Source organism: Elgaria multicarinata, chromosome 1 (assembly GCF_023053635.1).
Source record: "Elgaria multicarinata webbii isolate HBS135686 ecotype San Diego chromosome 1, rElgMul1.1.pri, whole genome shotgun sequence".
Taxonomy (NCBI): domain Eukaryota; kingdom Metazoa; phylum Chordata; class Lepidosauria; order Squamata; family Anguidae; genus Elgaria; species Elgaria multicarinata.
In genome coordinates this window covers 96,011,609-96,024,936 of record NC_086171.1, presented here as the reverse complement: position 1 = coordinate 96,024,936, position 13,328 = coordinate 96,011,609, and the positions used below count along the sequence as shown (strand labels likewise).

The window sequence follows — 13,328 nt, the reverse complement described above, 5'->3', positions numbered from 1 at the left end:
GATAAGAGAGTGTGCAATGTGTTTTCTTCTGTCAAGAATCCTTATGTAAACGTAAAGTGCACAAAGCAGCTTCTTACTGACATGAACTGTAAAAGTGTGAGGTGTGTGAGGCACTGGCAACTGCAAAAATAGCAAAGCATATATGTGGATTCCAGTACTAATTTTTGGCCTCCAGAATGTAATATTTATCACTAAACTCTGCTCTGTTGTCCCATTCTGTATGAAGTCTGTAGGGAAGAAGAGGATGAAGAACATCAAAGGCCTACCTAGTCCACCATACTGCTTGCACAGTGGCCAACCGGATGCTCACGGGAAGCTCAGAAGCAGAATACGTAAATGCAATAGTTCTCTCCTGCTCATATTCCCCAACAACTGGCATACTGTCTCTGATAGTGGTATAGTCATCATGATATAGTCATCATGAAAGGAGAAGGATGAAGGAATGCCACTCCTTTGGCAGATACAGACCATACCTGGAAAGGAGTCCAGTGGCATATATGCATTGGTGTGGTGACCAGTACAAACCAGGACTGCATCAAAGGCTGATAATTCTTGCTTCCCGTCAGTCTCTATGACAACATCCCACTGGCCAGTGCTAGAGAAGTCTGGGTGCCTTGTTACACTGCATACTTTAGTCTGAAAGCAAGAAGGTCAGCAAGAGAGTGAAGCAACTCCAAAGAACAAGGAACTTGCTCTTAGTGTCTACCTCAGGACATGATCCAAATATACATTTAGAGACACCAAGGGGCTGTAGTTCTAACCCTACTTACTCTGAATGGTAGTGGGAATTATTTCTAAGTAAACTTGGTTAGGATCAGACCTTAGCTGCAGTGATTCCTTGGTTCAGTATTGTAAGTTGGAATAAGGAACACCCTGACTGGTAGGGAGGAGAACTAGGTCACAAGATTGCTTTGAGCTCCTTGGAGAGAGAGAGAAATAAGTGGGACATAAACGTAATTAATAAAAGCAAATAAAATTAGAATGCTCAGTTGCATCCCCATATTGGTTGCATCAGGTGAGCACACCTTTAGAAAACTAAACTGGTAAAGGCATAAGACAGGTGTAGGCAATATGTGGCTTGCAGACTACATGTGGCCTCCATCGCACACCAAAAATTGGCAAAAAATAGGAAAAATAGATGGTTTTGCACTAAAATTTGACACAAAACCACTATAGAGTTTTACTGACAAATTTAGCTTGTTTTCAAATGGGTGCTACAAAGACTTACTAAAAATAAATTTTGGCAGCAAATCACCATTTCTCTCTCTTTTTTGCCACTGCCACAGTGGTGGCAAAAGTATTGCCTGCAGGGAAGAGCTCCAGTTGTGGGGGGGGGGGGGAGCAGGGGGATTGTCCCAGGACTGCCCGAAGTTGCCCACCTAAGATCTAACAAAGGGCAAGAAAGGCTTAAACACACTTTCAGCAGAAAGTTAAACTTGTTGGACAAGTTTGTAAACTGCCCAGAGAGCTTTGGCTATGGGGCGGTTTATAAATGTAATAAATAAATAAATCATTTTGATAGCCTAATTGATAATTTAGTAAAGTAAAAGCAATGAAGAAGCCATTGATGCAGGCTACCTGTTTAAGTGTTAGATGATTCATTATTTATTGTAATAAAGGATTTTTGTTTGAATTGTGCAAATGTTTAATAATTTCTGCTCTTAATTTTAGTAATTGCATTTTTATAGATACTGATTATTCTCCAACTTTTGTTTGACCAATGATCTGAAAATTAATTTTGAGAAATCTAAAGTCATGGTCTTTGAAAATAGATTTTCTCAACGTCAGTGGTCCCTTGATGGGCATATCCTGGAACAGGTGAAAAATTCCTCTTACCTGGGGCTGCTTTTCCATCATACCCTGTCCTGGAGTGCCCATAGATCAGCCACCCTTAATAAAGCTTCAGTCAGTTCAGCCGCAATAACACGCTTTTTCTTTACTAAAGGGGGAATGTTTATACCGTCTGCCATCAAAGTGTTTAATGCCAAGTCTGCAGCCCAGCTTTTATATGCCTCCAATATCTGGATAGGGGGATTAACATCTGAGATAGGTAGGCTACAGACAAGGTTTTTGAGGACCCTTCTTCAACTCCCAAAGTGTGTCCCTAATTCTGTACTTTTGTTGGAAACTGGGGAAAGCTCTCTTTCACTTAGGGCTTGGTGGTCTGCCTTAAAATTTTGGATGGAAGTTAGTCTTTTGGGGAGGGGTTCAGGTCTGCTTCCGTGTCTGGCTCAGGACAACTATGTGAACAGCTGGTCCAAGCTTCTTGCCAGGAAGGCAGCTTCAATAGGTCTCTCCTCTTCCCTCCTCCTTAATCTGGGCTTGAATTTTGCTTTTAAATCTGTTAAACAAAGACTGTGGGACATAGCCTTCTGCGACTTATGCACTCGCTCTCGTGTTTCTTGCTCTCCCAGTGCATTGCACGTGCATTACGTTGGGCCTCTTCAGCTGGCTGACTATCTAAAGAACTTGTCGGTCGCTAAATATGGTATTGCCTTCTCCAAGGTCAGATGCAATGTTTATTCTATTGAATTACTTTGGGGCAGATATGCTGGTGTCCCTTATCAGGAACGACGGTGCCCCTGTAGGAATATGGAAGTGGAGACGATGGAGCATATCCTTCTGTCCTGTAGCTTTTATAATCAGGCCCGCCATCTTATGATCACCCCATTGTTGAGCAAACTGTCCAGAAGTTCAGACAAATTTTATGTTAAGTTTCTGCTGGAAGATAAGTCCTCAAGAGTAACTTTGGCTGTTGCTAAATTTCTTACAGTGGCGGCCAGGATTAGAGCTCTCTGTGTATTAGATGAAAGTTGATAATAGCTCTAACTGTATGATTTCATGTTTGATTCTTGTTTTTTCATGGATCTATGGATCGCAATAAAGAAGTATGGTATGGTAGATACTGATGATTCAGAATTTTCTCAATTTGTAAGCTATATCATCATCATCTTCTCTCTTTTCTCACTCGTGGCAGTTTTTCTAGATGGACAAGACAGGCTTTGCCAAGTCAGGCTGTCTTTTACTGATTCAGGAATTTTCTGACTATTGTGCATGTTTTAAGTATGACTGCTTTCTGGATGTATTTTGTGGATGTATTTTGGTAGGCCCAGTTTCTGAAGGTTTTCTGTAGAGTTTTTCTTATGTGATGCTGTTGACTGGTGTTACTAATGGAATAATTGTGACCTTTTCCTGTTGCCATAGTTCTTTAACTTCCATAGCCAGTGGTGAATATTTTTCTCTCTTTCCCTCTTCCTTTTCTACAACATTTTTGTCATTAGGCATTGCTATGTCGATGAGTGTTTTTTTCTTTTTTGTATATAACTGTTATGTCTGGTCGGTTGCAGGGTATTATCATAGAATCATAGAACAGTAGAGTTAGAAGGGGCCTATAAGGCCATCAAATCCAACCCCTTGCTCAATTCAGGAATCCACCTTACAGTCCAGCTGCTTCTAGAATACCTCTAGTGTGGGAGAGCCCATGACCTCCCTAGGTAATTGGTTCCATTGCCGTACTGCTCTAACAGTCAAGAAGGTTTTCCTGATGTCCAGCCTGTAACTTGAGCCAATTATTCCATATCCTGCACTCTGGGATGATCGAAAAGAGATCCTGGCCCTGCTCTGTGTGACAATCTTTCTAGTATTTGAAGAGTGCTATCACATTTCCCCTCAATCGTCTCTTCACAAGGCTAAACATGCTCAGTTCTTTCAGTCTGTCATCATAGGGCTTTGTTTCCAGACCCCTGAACATCTTCGGTGCCCTCCTCCAGCTTGTCTGCATCCTTCTTGAAGTGTGGTGCCCAGAACTGGACACAGTACTTAAGGTGAGGCCTAACCAATGCAGCCCCACATAGCATTTGGTTTTTTTGCAGCCACATCACATTGTTGGCTCATCTTCAGTTTGTGATCTACAACAATTCCAAGATCCTTCTCGTTTGTAGTATTGCTGAGCCATACTCATATCTCCATTATTGTTGTCAAAAACTTTTGGATCAAGGGATGTATTTTGTATATTTTGAGTATTTTTTTCAACCAATTGTGTGGGATGGAGACGAAAGCCTTTTTATCGCCTATGGAGCAGGTGTGGAGGTTTCTTTGGTGTTTTTCTCTTTGCTTCATGATGACACCGTCTATTATTAACTGCTCTTTCTATCCGTTGTTGTTCTTTTTACATCCTCTTTGTTCTTTTGTGAGTATATTGTGTTGGGTGAGATGTGCTTCAATTTTCTGTATGAGTGTAGCAGTTATAATTTTGTAGAGTGTTGGGAGGCTTAGATGTTAGGGTATTTTTTGAATGATTTCCATTTAGGTTTTGTGTCATTCAAATCAAATCAAATTTTATTTTATTTGCACCAAGCCATTGGCCATTGCAATTTAGAACAATTAACTTCCTACATCCTTTCATAGCTTTTCAATTTTGTTTTCAATTCTGATTTGCCATTTGGGTTTGATCTCTAACCTTCTGTGTGGTGTTGTTTGTGTCCCTGTTTGTTACAGATTAGGACTGCTGTGGCTGCTGCATAGATAGAATCATATAATCATAGAATAGCAGAGTTGAGTCCAACCCGCTGCTCAATGCAGGAATCCACCCTAAAGTATCTCTGACAGATGCTTGTCCAGCTGCCTCTTGAAGGCCTCTAGTATGGGAGAGGCCACAACCTCACCAGGCAACTGATTCCATTGTCGTACTGCTCTAACAGTCAGGAAGTTTTTCCTGATGTCCAGCTGGAATCTGGCTTCCTTTAACTTGAGCCTGTTATTCCGTGTCCTGCACTCCGGGAGGATCGAGAAGAGATCCTGGCCCTCCTCTGTGTGACAACCTTTTAAGTATTTGAAGAGTGCTATCATGTCTCCCCTCCATCTTCTCTTCTCCAGGCTAAACATGCCCAGTTCTTTCAGTCTCTCTTCATAGGGCTTTGTTTCTAGACCCCTGATCATCCTGGTTGCCCTCCTCTGAACATGCTCCAGCTTGTCTGCGTCCTTCTTGAATTGTGGAGCCCAGAACTGGATGCAATACTCTAGATGAGGCCTAACCAGGGCCGAATAGAAAGCAACCAGTACCTCACGTGATTTGGAAGCTATACTTCTATTAATGCAGCCCAAAATAGCATTGGCCTTTCTTGCAGCCATATCACACTGTTGACTCATATTCAGCTTGCGATCTACAACAATTCCAAGATCCTTCTCGTTTGTAGTATTGCTGAGCCAAGTATCCCCCATCTTGTAACTGTGCATTTGGTTTCTATTTCCTAAATGTAGAACTTGGCATTTATCCCTATTAAATTTCATTCTGTTGTTTTCAGCCCAGCACGACCACTTTGAAGTTTGTTTCTGTCTTCCAGGGTATTAGCTATCCCACCCAATTTTGTGTCATCTGCAAATTTGATAAGCGTTCCCTGCACCTCATCGCCCAAATCATTAATAAAAATGTTGAAGAGCACTAGGCCCAGGACTGAGCCCTGCGGTACCCCACTTGTTGCCTCTCCCCAGTTTGAGAAGGTTCCATTGACTCTGTGGATTTCTTCCAGGTTGCTATTATTATTATTATTATTATTATTATTATTATTATTATTTATTTATTTATATAGCACCATCAATGTACATGGTGCTGTACAGAGTAAAACAGTAAATAGCAAGACCCTGCCACATAGGCTTATATTAATCTATGCTGTGAGTTTACTATTCATTACATTTATGAGTTTCTTCATGAAACTCATTCTTCACGCTTGTCGGCGTGGGATGATATCATCTGATTGTGATAATGTTTTAATCTTTTAAAATATGTGGGACATGTACTAATTAATTGTTACCATATATTGTTTTATTCATAATCCCATTTTATTCTGTCGGTTTGGGAATATTATATGTGCTCATATTCTGTTGGTATTCTGTTGTGCTATTTCTTCTTTGATTTTTTGATTTTCATTTTCCGTTAGCCTTTTCTTGTTGATTATATCTCTTTGTAAGCCTATGCGGCAGGGCCTTGCTATTTACTGTTTTACTCTGTACAGCACCATGTACATTGATGGTGCTGTATAAATAAATAATAATAATACTATTTTTTGGTCTATTAGTTTTTGTTCTGTTACAGTGTCCATTAGGTGGGGGTAGATGATGATGATGATGAAGAAGAAGATTTATACCCTGCCTTTTTTCCTCTTGCAAGGAATCCAAGGCAGCTTAGGCTTATATGGTCCTTTTCCTCTACATTTTATCCTCTCAACAGCCTTGTGAGGTATGTTAAGCTAAGAATCAGTGAATGGCCCAAAGTCACCCAGTGAGCATCATGGCTGAGTGGGGACTAGAACCTGGATCTTCTGCCAACTCATTACAGTAAGTTTTTCTGGTTATTGGTGGATTTATCATAATACTATGTATTACATTTAATGACTATAAATATGCCTTATTACTTATTGTCAGCATTTGGGGGGGCTTCAGAAAGAGGGCCCTAAGACTGTTTTGCCCTGGGCCCCAAATTACCTCCCTACAGCCCTGGCTTTGGCTCAGCCCCAACCCCACTGGAAACTGAAAAGTCTACACCCTTAATGGTTCCTATCAGCAAAATTCCCCCTGGCCTCCTCAAAGTCGAACAAGAGGACAGTGCTGCACACCCTATTATCTGAGCTGTGGGTTCCCTGTCTGGGGTTTATATAAGGTGTAGGTGTGCTTTATTTGGATGCAGAGTTAACTGGAATCCTCCATCTGCATATCCATCTTCTGCTGTGTAAGCGGACTGGAAGGTGAAGGAAATGTGTTTTGTATTGCCATTGTATTCAGTAGGAGTTGGGAGAGGAGTCGGAGGGAGCTTAGGGTGCCAACTAAGCCTGCTCCTCCCCCAACATGCCCCCAATGCCACCCACTTTTGTCCACTGTGGTGGTGGAGTTACACCAGTCATGGGGATACGCTAGCATAATGTTACACCACAGCATCTCTGATAGTAGTATATTTCCTGGCTACACTAGTGCAGGGTACTCAAACCAAATCCTAAAGCATCAAAATCCAATCCAGTTGTCATAGCTGGAATATAGGATTGTGCTGTAAGTAATCCTATGGAGCTACAGAAGAACAGCGGCTATAATTCTTGATAGAATAAAGATGAGCACTTAGTAGATTCAAATGGAAGTGTGCCATTTGTCCCATCAGTAGTCAATCTAAGGCCTGATCTACACCAAGCACGATATTGCATTATGAAAGCGGTACATAAAAGGCAGGCGCCACACCAAGCAGGATATAGTGGTATGAAAGTGGAATATGGTATGTGTCAATGGGCCCCAACAATTGTCAGTGCTCTTCAATACCGCTATAAAGCAGTAGTGTGGCTCCTGCCTTTTATATCTTGGTGTAGATTAGGCCTAAGTAACCCCGCTTGTGTCACTTCTTGTCCGAGATGTAGATTTCAGTCAGCAAATAGGGCATTAGAGAAAAACAAAAATGCTGCCAAAAAGAAATACTAAATACCAAGTTTGCCTAAAAACCAAACTCAGCAACACCTTTTATTTTATTTTCCAAACATCAAACTTATATTGCATACTGCAGTGCCTATCAACACACACTCAAACACGAGATCCAAAATATTACCTACCTGATTCATCTGTACTGCTTATGGACACTATTAAAGACTAAATCATGCTTCTTTTTAAAATGCCAAGGAATCTAGAGTCTTTGGTTTGGGAAAGTCTCTCTCTCTCTCACACACACACACATGTTAGATCAATGTTCTTTTCACCCAAGGACGAGATCCAAACAGCCCTTAAGCACGACTCCACCATTCCAGCGACAGAGGGTTCAAAAGCGCTTTATTGATTAGTAATCAAGGCCTGGTCTCTTCAAAGGGAGCAATCAGACAAAAGACATAGGGAATATGGTACAGTATTAAAGCTTTCAAGGGGCAGGGCCCAGTAGCAGCATTAACCAATCAGAACATAACACTGAGGCATAGCTAATTATGCTAAACAGTCCTGTAAACAATACCTTTGGCCTGACAGTAAGTTACAGAGAGTTAACTTCGGCACAGACAGCTGGAGCCAGGACTCTTGTTTATATTAGTAATCAAGGATGCAAGGATGCACACAAGGAGACATTCTCATACAGGGCATTATGACATTTTGCTTGGTGTGCAATGGAGATTTTACAGTTTCCTGTTAAAAATGGAGGTGGTTCTGCTAACATTTCCCCCCTTTAAAGCAATACAAAACTCAAGCTTGCTAGCTTCTTTTAGATCATCTGTGGCTAAGGCTTCACAATACAAATACATTTGCTGGTGGATTACAGACTTTGCAAGACTTTTCATAAAAGACAAAATACAGGGAAGGTTGTTGAACCCTCTGTCGCTGAATGGTGGAGTCGTGCTTAAGGGCTGTTTGGATCTCGTCCTTGGGTGAAAAGAACATTGATTCTAACACACACACACACACACACACACACACTCACACACTCTCCTATTCCCAGTCCTACTCTTCTTACCTTGAAGCAGATGTACTTCAAAAGGTCAAAGTGCTTGGCATACATGCGGAAATAGTCCATGATCTTGGAGTTGTGCAAATAATTGGGAAAGTCATCTGGGATGGGGAAGTCACTGAAGCACATCATCTCCTTGGAGGTGTTGATAATCACGGATCTGTAAATGCTAGCCCGTCCTTCCTCCAGATTCTCCTGCAAGGAACGTGATTTTAGGTTTCATTGTATACATTTTTTGTTTATCATCTTGGGCAACTCACATACGAAAATACTGTTTTGTGCTTCCTCCTTCCCAGTGATTGGAAAATCCAAGTGAGGCATTACAGGATCAGTTTCCTTTGTGGAAGAAAACACTGGAGACTTAAATAGTCAGATATGCAGTATTTAAAAAGCATTACAGGAGAACAGAGCAGGCACACATATAATAATAATAATAATAATAATAATAATAATAATAATAATAATAATAATAATAATATTTCTTGCCTGCTTTTCCATTTGGATCGAAGCGGGGAACAACAGTAAGTATAAAATACATAAAATACTGATCAAAAACACAGTATATATTGTTAAAACATCCTAAATTAGATTCATTCGCAGCAATTTCAGTATTTTGGAATGCCATAAGACAGCATCTTCAGAAACTCTCTGCCTATACAGAAAAGGCATATGATATATACAGGTTTCTTCAAGTCAGGCATCCTTTGTACAGATAAGCAGCATGTGATGTAATTTGAACATATTTAGTGCTCCACTTCATGGAAGATTTTCCATGCAAAGGTTTCTATCATGCTAAGATGTACATCAGGGATTGGGAACCTGGTGTCCTCCAGATGTTTTGGACTACAAATCCCATTATTCCCAGCCAGCATGGCCAATGCACTATATTCTTTCAGACACCAGGTGAAGACCTTTTTATTCTCTCAGCATTTTAACGGTCTATAAATTTAATTTTAATTTTGCTGTTTTAAATTTGTATTTTAAATTTGTATTTCTGCACTACTGCTGATGTTATCCTGGTTGTGCTTTTATATTGCATTTTATATCATATTTTTATACTGTTTGTTTTATACTTTGAATGGTTTTAATTTTTGTGACCCGCCCAGGGAGCTTCGGTTATTGGGCGGTATAAAAATGCAATAACTAAATAAATAAAAGTCAAGATTATTTATTTATTTATTTATTAGATTTTTATATGGGAGCTATGTAAGTTGCAGCCTACTCCAGTGCACATTATCCCACAATTAGCCTGGATAGAGATTGTGTATTACCCCTTTTCCCAGGCAGTACCCCACCCCTCCTCCTTCAGACTTTAAAAATAAAGTTTTATGCGGAACTGCACCTATTCACTGTTTTTATAATTGTACTTAACAACGAAAATAAAAGTTGGAGCTACTTGAAGTTCCATTTTGGTCTACAGACAGGAAAGAGTGGCCCTGCACTTCTGCTGAAGAAAGGGCCAGCAAGTTTGATATCCCTTCTAAGAAGGCTTCTTCCCTGCGCAGTCAGTGAGGGATTCCTAAGAAACCTCCAACTACCCCACACGGGGTGGGTAGGTGGGATGATATAAGTGCTTCAAGTATTTTTTTTGTCAGGGTTGGTGAACAAGTGTACAGCATGGATTGGTGGTGTTGGGGGCAGAAAAGTGTTAATTTTGTGGTTCACAACTGAAGTAATACACATGGACATCTTCCAGTGGTGGCAGGCAGCAGGTTAAGACCACTGCTGCACCACTGGGTTGGGAAAGGCTGTTTTGGAGCAACACTGTTGTCACTGCTCACTGCTGTCACCATGTAGAGGGGCCACACCAAAGGGCACTTTGCCAAGAGAACCCTTCAAACCTGCAGTTAGTCACTGTGAGGGAGGTCTTCTGTTTTGCCTCTGCCACACATGCTAAAAGCCAGGGTTCACATTAATAGGACTTACACTTCTGAGTACACATCCATAAGTTCTTGCTCTTTACCTGTTAATTTAAATGCTTTGGTATGTCTAGGTGACCTGTGTTGGATCATGGAATGGATCTTGGTTATGTTTTCCATTGATTTGTTAATTGCTGAGGATCTGGAAGAACAGAAGACTCAGCAGAAACTTAAAGGTCAACTCTACACTTGGACATTGAGTGTCATAATTGAATAATTGTCTAACTGATTGTCTTCAATTAAGGGTTGCAAGGAGTTACATCATTGTACAGGTTGTCTATAAAAGTAATGTGTTTTCATGTTCACTACTTCCATGTCCCTTACCCAACTTGATGTGAGCTGTATTGACTGACCGTTTGTAAGTATTTGTATCTGTACTGCCATAACTAAATTATATATTTATTTGCCAGTAAAAGGTTTATTTTAACCTATATGGATCTTTGTCTGCTGACTTGGCTGAGAACCGCTGCAATCTCTGCTAGTCTCTGGAAGGCCCAGACAGAGACTTAACACAAAAGGTTATGTGCCAGAAACCCAGTCTGTGCCATAACTAATCAGCTTCTAAAGCCATAACTCAAAAGGTTATGGGCCCAGTACTCCAAGCTGAGCCATAACGCACGAGTTTTTCTCAGCAAGTGCAGTAGGACTAAAGAATTAAGCCGTGGTTGATTAAATCCCTGAGCGTCTTTGTAAAAGTCGTTGGGACAGACAACAGAAGCTATTTCGGATAGCGGTGTCTGGAAAATCACACGGAAAAGGACTGGCAAGAGTGGTTTAAATTTAAGAGGGCACTGAGGAATCTGAATCTGGATAGCCGGTCAGGCCCTAAGAGAAATTAAACCACTGAAGGGGTTGTAAACCAGAAACAACCTGTTAAATTGAAATTATGGCAGTAAATGTTGGGAACACTGTCCCTATTGAGTTACTTACAGACGAAAATTATATGTCATGGTCATTTAAGATAGAAATGAGCCTAAGAAATCTTGGACTGTGGGAAGTTGTAATAGATGCCCCAGCAGAAGATTTGAATGCAGCCGATTTACGCGAGTGGGGATGTCGCGCTGAGAGGGCAAAAGCTCAAATTGTTTTGTCTATGAGGAACAAATAAACTGTCTTATATAAGCAGAGAAGACACGGTTGACGTTATCTGGACTAAACTCAGACTTGTATATGTCAGAGAGACTGCAGGCGCTAGAATAAGCTTAACAAGAAAGCTTTACTGTACACTTATGAAAGAGGGAGAAGATATAAAAGTTCATTTGCAGGAATTAAGAGACTTCTTTGAAAGTTTAAGTGCAGCAGGCTTACCCTTAACAGATGAGATGAAAGTGTATGTGGTTTTGTCCAGTTTACCACCGTCTTGGGACGTGCTGGTGACAACGTTAGTAGCACTGCGAGTCCAGGACATGTCATTAAATACAATATCTGGGAGATTGATAGAAGAGCAACAAAAGAAAAATTTACGAAAGCAAGCCCAAAGCAGTTTAGGCGGCACACCAGACGTATTTTCAAAAGGGTCTGGGTATGAAGGGGTTAAGGCTTTGGTGAAGAAGGAGGAAGATGAGTTAGCATTTTCAACTTCAAAAAAGTCCAAGCCTAAAAAGTTTCTTCGGTGCTTCAGGTGCCAGAAATTGGGGCATATTCAAAAGGATTGTAGAGTCAGATTACAATCAGAGCCCAACAAAGAAGAAAAACCCCGAGGGAAGAGTAAATCAGCGCAGCTAGTCACGGTGGAAGTGAGAAGTCAGCTCTGCAGGCAAGCGGAAGGCGGGAACAAGGAATGGCTCATAGATTCTGCGTGTTCCACCGTGATTTCATAGAATCATAGAATAGCAGAGTTGGAAGGGGCCTACAAGGCCATCTAGTCCAACCCCCTGCTCAATGCAGGAATCCACCCTAAAGCATCCCTGACAGATGGTTGTCCAGCTGCCTCTTGAATGCCTCTAGTGTGGGAGAGCCCACAACCTCCCTAGGTAACTGATTCCACCATCGCACTGCTCTAACAGTCAGGAAGTTTTTCGTGATGTCCAGCCGGAATCTGGCTTCCTTTAACTTGAGCCCGTTATTCCTTGTCCTGCACGCTGGGAGGATCGAGAAGAGATCCTGGCCCTCCTCTGCGTGACAACCTTTTAAGTATTTGAAGAGTGCTATCATGTCTCCCCTCAATCTTCTCTTCTCCAGGCTAAACATGCCCAGTTCTTTCAGTCTCTCTTCATAGGGCTTTGTTTCTAGACCCCTGATCATCCTGGTTGCCCTCTTCTGACCACGCTCCAGCTTGTCTGCTTCCTTCTTGAATTGTGGAGCCCAGAACTGGATGCAATACTCTAGATGAGGCCTAACCAGGGCCGAATAGAGAGGAACCAGTACCTCACGTGATTTGGAAGCTATACTTCTATTAATGCAGCCCAAAATAGCATTTGCCTTTCTTGTAGCCATATCGCACTGTTGGCTCATATTCAGCTTGCGATCTACAACAATTCCAAGATCTTTCTCGTTTGTAGTATTGCTGAGCCAAGTGTCCCCCATCTTGTAACTGTGCATTTGGTTTCTATTCCCTAAATGTAGAACTTGGCATTTATCCCTATTAAATTTCATTCTGTTGTTTTCAGCCCAGCACTCCAGCCTATCAAGATCACTTTGAAGTTTGTTTCTGTCTTCCAGGGTATTAGCTATCCCACCCAATTTTGTGTCATCTGCAAATTTGATAAGCATTCCCTGCACATCCTCGTCCAAATCATTAATAAAAATGTTGAAGAGCACTGGGCCCATGACTGAGCCCTGCGGTACCCCACTCGTTGCTGTGAATCCACCTAATAGTTGTTCCATCTAGCCCACTTTTAGCTAGTTTGTTAATCAGAATGTCATGTGGCACTTTGTCAAAAGCTTTGCTGAAGTCAAGATATATGACGTCCACAGCATTCCCACAGTCCACAAGGGAGGTTATCCTATCA

General features: G+C 41.3%; 1 protein-coding gene and 1 long non-coding RNA gene across 4 annotated transcripts in view; both read right to left on the bottom strand.

The window, feature by feature from the left end:
• LOC134403317 (uncharacterized) overlaps nucleotides 1–13,328 on the bottom strand; it is a 387,709-nt gene that overhangs the window by 37,567 nt on the left and 336,814 nt on the right. The window lies entirely within an intron of this gene.
• The window catches only part of LOC134403141 (flavin-containing monooxygenase 5-like), a 149,704-nt gene that overhangs the window by 36,927 nt on the left and 99,449 nt on the right, over nucleotides 1–13,328 (bottom strand). For all 3 annotated transcript variants that reach the window (XM_063133252.1, XM_063133260.1, XM_063133267.1), the window contains exons 3-4: nucleotides 8,465–8,653; nucleotides 474–636 (exon numbers count right to left, since the gene is read on the bottom strand). In XM_063133252.1, coding sequence (XP_062989322.1) covers nucleotides 474–636; nucleotides 8,465–8,653 — 352 coding nt within the window. The remainder of the gene's footprint in view (nucleotides 1–473; nucleotides 637–8,464; nucleotides 8,654–13,328) is intronic.